The sequence below is a fragment of the Phyllobates terribilis genome, unplaced genomic scaffold (assembly GCF_046119375.1).
Source record: "Phyllobates terribilis strain yellow unplaced genomic scaffold, ASM4611937v1 Scaffold_4743__1_contigs__length_57631, whole genome shotgun sequence".
In the NCBI taxonomy this organism is placed as follows: domain Eukaryota; kingdom Metazoa; phylum Chordata; class Amphibia; order Anura; family Dendrobatidae; genus Phyllobates; species Phyllobates terribilis.
In genome coordinates, this window is record NW_027367492.1 from 13,625 (window position 1) to 17,173 (window position 3,549).

General features: G+C 38.0%; 1 protein-coding gene across 1 annotated transcript; it reads left to right on the forward strand.

Annotated features, from left to right (window-relative positions):
* The first annotated feature begins 281 nt into the window (after positions 1–281).
* Positions 282–3,316, forward strand: LOC141249544 (uncharacterized). Its single transcript, XM_073669667.1, has 9 exons — positions 282–351; positions 758–775; positions 1,081–1,196; positions 1,327–1,582; positions 1,658–1,988; positions 2,083–2,301; positions 2,439–2,580; positions 2,674–2,928; positions 3,014–3,316. The coding sequence occupies exons 1-9, from the start codon at positions 282–284 to the stop codon at positions 3,314–3,316; spliced, it is 1,710 nt and encodes a 569-aa protein (XP_073525768.1).
* Positions 3,317–3,549: the final 233 nt, after the last annotated feature.

A 3,549-nucleotide genomic window follows, 5' to 3' on the forward strand; every position in this document is an offset into this window, starting at 1 on the left:
GATCTGTCGGTGGATGTTCTCGGGAAACCTATGATGATTTTAGTATTGCCCCATCTCCGTTTTCCAATTCAAAACCAAATTACCGCTTTAGAATCTCCAATTCATAAAATTGACATCAAAAATCTCATTTAAAACTTCCCAAGTTAATGAATTTGTACGGACCTGGAAGATGTCGTGGATCGAACTTCTAGAGAATGATTCCGGCTAAGATCGGAATTGCGATTGGTTAAGCTACACATTTCCGGCAGAGGTGGTGGAGGACTAACTTCGAGGATGCATATATGGAGTCCTTCTCCCGTCGACTTCAAGGCCGCATATATGGAGCCCCCTACAGAGTAGCGAGAGGAGGAGGTTTGATGGAGCGGCTAGAGATTATCGGAGAATCTGGGAGAGTTCTTTAGAGGAGATCTCGTTAGGTTGAAGATGGAGTTAGGGTTCTCGGTTCTTTTTAGTTTTTCACAGGGTTAATTCGTCCAAATGCTCAGATTTAAATAAAATTTCGAAAATGCCACCGAAATTTTAAAGGCAGTGCGCACCTATAGTTCCTCCTTTTATTTTCTCATTTTCTCGCATGAATTTCATGAGCCGTCAATCGCTTCGATTCGACAGTCCAAATATATACCCATGTACTCACTTTAACAACTATACTCACCAGAACCTCTCTAATAATATTGATACCAAAATTATACCACGCAAATATTGTTTTATCAAAATCAAATTCACACAAAAGATAATTGAGCTTTTCATATGTGGCTAGCCTGCACTGTTGTGTTGAGTATTGAACAAATATCACTATCTACGTTATATCAAAAATAAAACTGTTTTTTCCACCAAAAATAAATAAATAAAAGTGTGTGAATTGATACACGAATCCAGAAGCGAACAATTTGGTACCACATATTTGTTTGCACGTTTTAAGTTTATTAATTACCTGATAGATGAATGTATATAGGACTCTTAACTAGCGACGCCAACTGCATGCCTATATAAACTAAAAATCCCAAAACCTTAAATAAACCAACATGTAGCTTTTCTACTGTTTCCAATTCATCTTGTCTGAAATGGAGTATAATATTCCAGATGTCCAAAACTCAATCATCCTATCATCAGAACAAGAGAATGGACGTCCACTCGGATACTACAAACCCAATATTTGGAGCTACGATCATCTACAAACTCTTGTCACCGATTATGAAGTGAGATCAATGTTACAAATAATATAAGTTAGATCGATCTTGTTGTTCATTTTATTATAATAATAGACATATATATCTAGCTTCATGCCCTTGTGTTGAAGAATTAGTTTGTATATATCATATTATGCAGATTATAACGCATAACGGAAAGGAAGAGAAGCTCAAACAAAAACTTGTTACTGTTCTTCATCAAGTGACCGATGTATCTGTTAAGCTTCAGCTCATTGACAATATTTGTAAGCTGGGTCTCACCAGCCATTTTAACAAGGAAATCGTTGAGAGTTTTGATATTATAGCATCAGATCTTAACACAAACCTTAACTCCATAAAGGATGCTGCACTTTGTTTCCGGCTCCTTAGGCAGCATGGTTACATTGTCTCCCAAGGTATTCATACATATCTAAAACTTAAAGAGAAATCTACAAACTGAAATTTAGTTACTGAACTTTATATTTATGCAGGTGTTTTAGCTGAGTTTCTAGACGACAGAGGTGCAATCAAGGACACCAAGGATCAAGACATTAAGGAAGCTATTGAGCTTTATGAAGCTTCTTATCTAGCTGTGGAAGATGATAACTTGTTGATCAAGGCTAATGCACTTTTACATGGTGGTGAAGTGGTCAATACTTTGGGGCTTCCTCAACACTGGAAGGCGCAATGGTTTGAAGTAAGGCAACAAATTGATACATATGGGATGGAAGTTGAGAGAAATTCCATGTTGCTTGAGCTTGCTAAGATGAATTTCAAAAGGGTCCAAGCCACTCACCAAAGAGATCTAAGAGACTTATCCTTGTAAGTGATATAAATTTTCTGACTATCTAGAATCCAAATATGGACCTTTTCATGACATTTTAGTTGGTTATGAACTATGCTTGTGTGAGTGTAGGTGTTGGAAGAGCCTTGGACTTGTAGAGAAGATGAGCTTTGCGAGGAACCGTTTGGTAGAAAGTTTCGTGGTTGCTGTGGGAATCGCTCCGGAGCCACATTATGAGTGTTTAAGGAAATGTCTTACCAAAGTGATCAGTTTCATACTGGTTTTAGATGACATTTATGATGTCTATCGGTCACTGGATGATCTTGAGTGCTTCACAAATATTGTGAATAGGTAGTTTGGATAAGCTATGAGTTCCTTCTTCTCTGTATTATTTCCATTACAAACCATTCGTGTCTAATTTCATGGAAGATCAATCATCATCATCAACAATTATATTGATTGAATTGTATTGCTTCTGTGCATTGTAGGTGGGAGTGGGAAGAAACATGCCAGCTTCCAGAATTCATGAAGATGTGCTTCTCACTACTAAGTGATACTACAAATGAGATTGCTAGGGAAATTCTCAAGGAAACTGGTTTTTGTGGTGCACTACCATTCCTACAAAAAGTGGTATTGTAGTTAGAAATAGCATTCATGTTGTACATGTTTTGTATAGTGTTTGTGAGAGGTTGATTGAGTTAATGTCTACATTTTCAACTGCAGTGGGCGGATTTCTGCAAATCTATGCTGACAGAGGCGCGAAGGTACAATGAAAGATTCACACCAACACTTGAAGAGTATCTGAACACTGGCTGGGTTTCTTCATCTGGTCCCTTGCTATCCATGGTGATTCTCCTCTTTGGAAGAGATGAAGTCCTAACTGTAGAAAACCTAAATGTCAGATTGGAGGACATGCATGATCTTGTATACTGCACTTCTCTTATAATCCGGCTTTGCAATGATGTGGCCACCACTGCTGTAAGAATCAACTTCTATTATTTTCTGTCAAATGAATTAATTACGTCTCATCGATCTAATTGAATCATAAATGTTTGTTCAAAAGGCGGAACTTAAGAGAGGAGACTCGCCCTCATCAATCCTGTGCTACATGAGGGAAGTGGGTGTCACGGAAGAGGAAGCAAGGATTAAAATCAAGAAGATAATTTTGACTACATGGAACAAGATCAATATGGAGCTCCTTAAAGAGTCTTCTACTGTGCAGCTGAATGTCAAAATTCAGATCGTAAATACGGCAAGAGTGGCTCACTGCTTTTACCACACTGGAGATGGGTTTGGTGACCAAGACGGCGACATCAAGAACCAGATCAAGAATATGTTGATTGAGCCATGCAACTTGACTAGCTAGCTAGCTAGGTAGCTTGTCAATGAGCTTCACTTATGAAGACTACCAAATCTAATGGACTTGGGCACCGTTTGGTAGCGTATTTCGGTAATGTGAATGCAAAGGAAATGAATCTAAACCACATTCATATCATTATTCATTATACTACAAAATAACCTTGCTACTCCCGTGGACAAGGAATTTGTTTCCTCAATATTGTGTTGTGGTAGAGTATTAAATGAAGCGAAACACTCTCT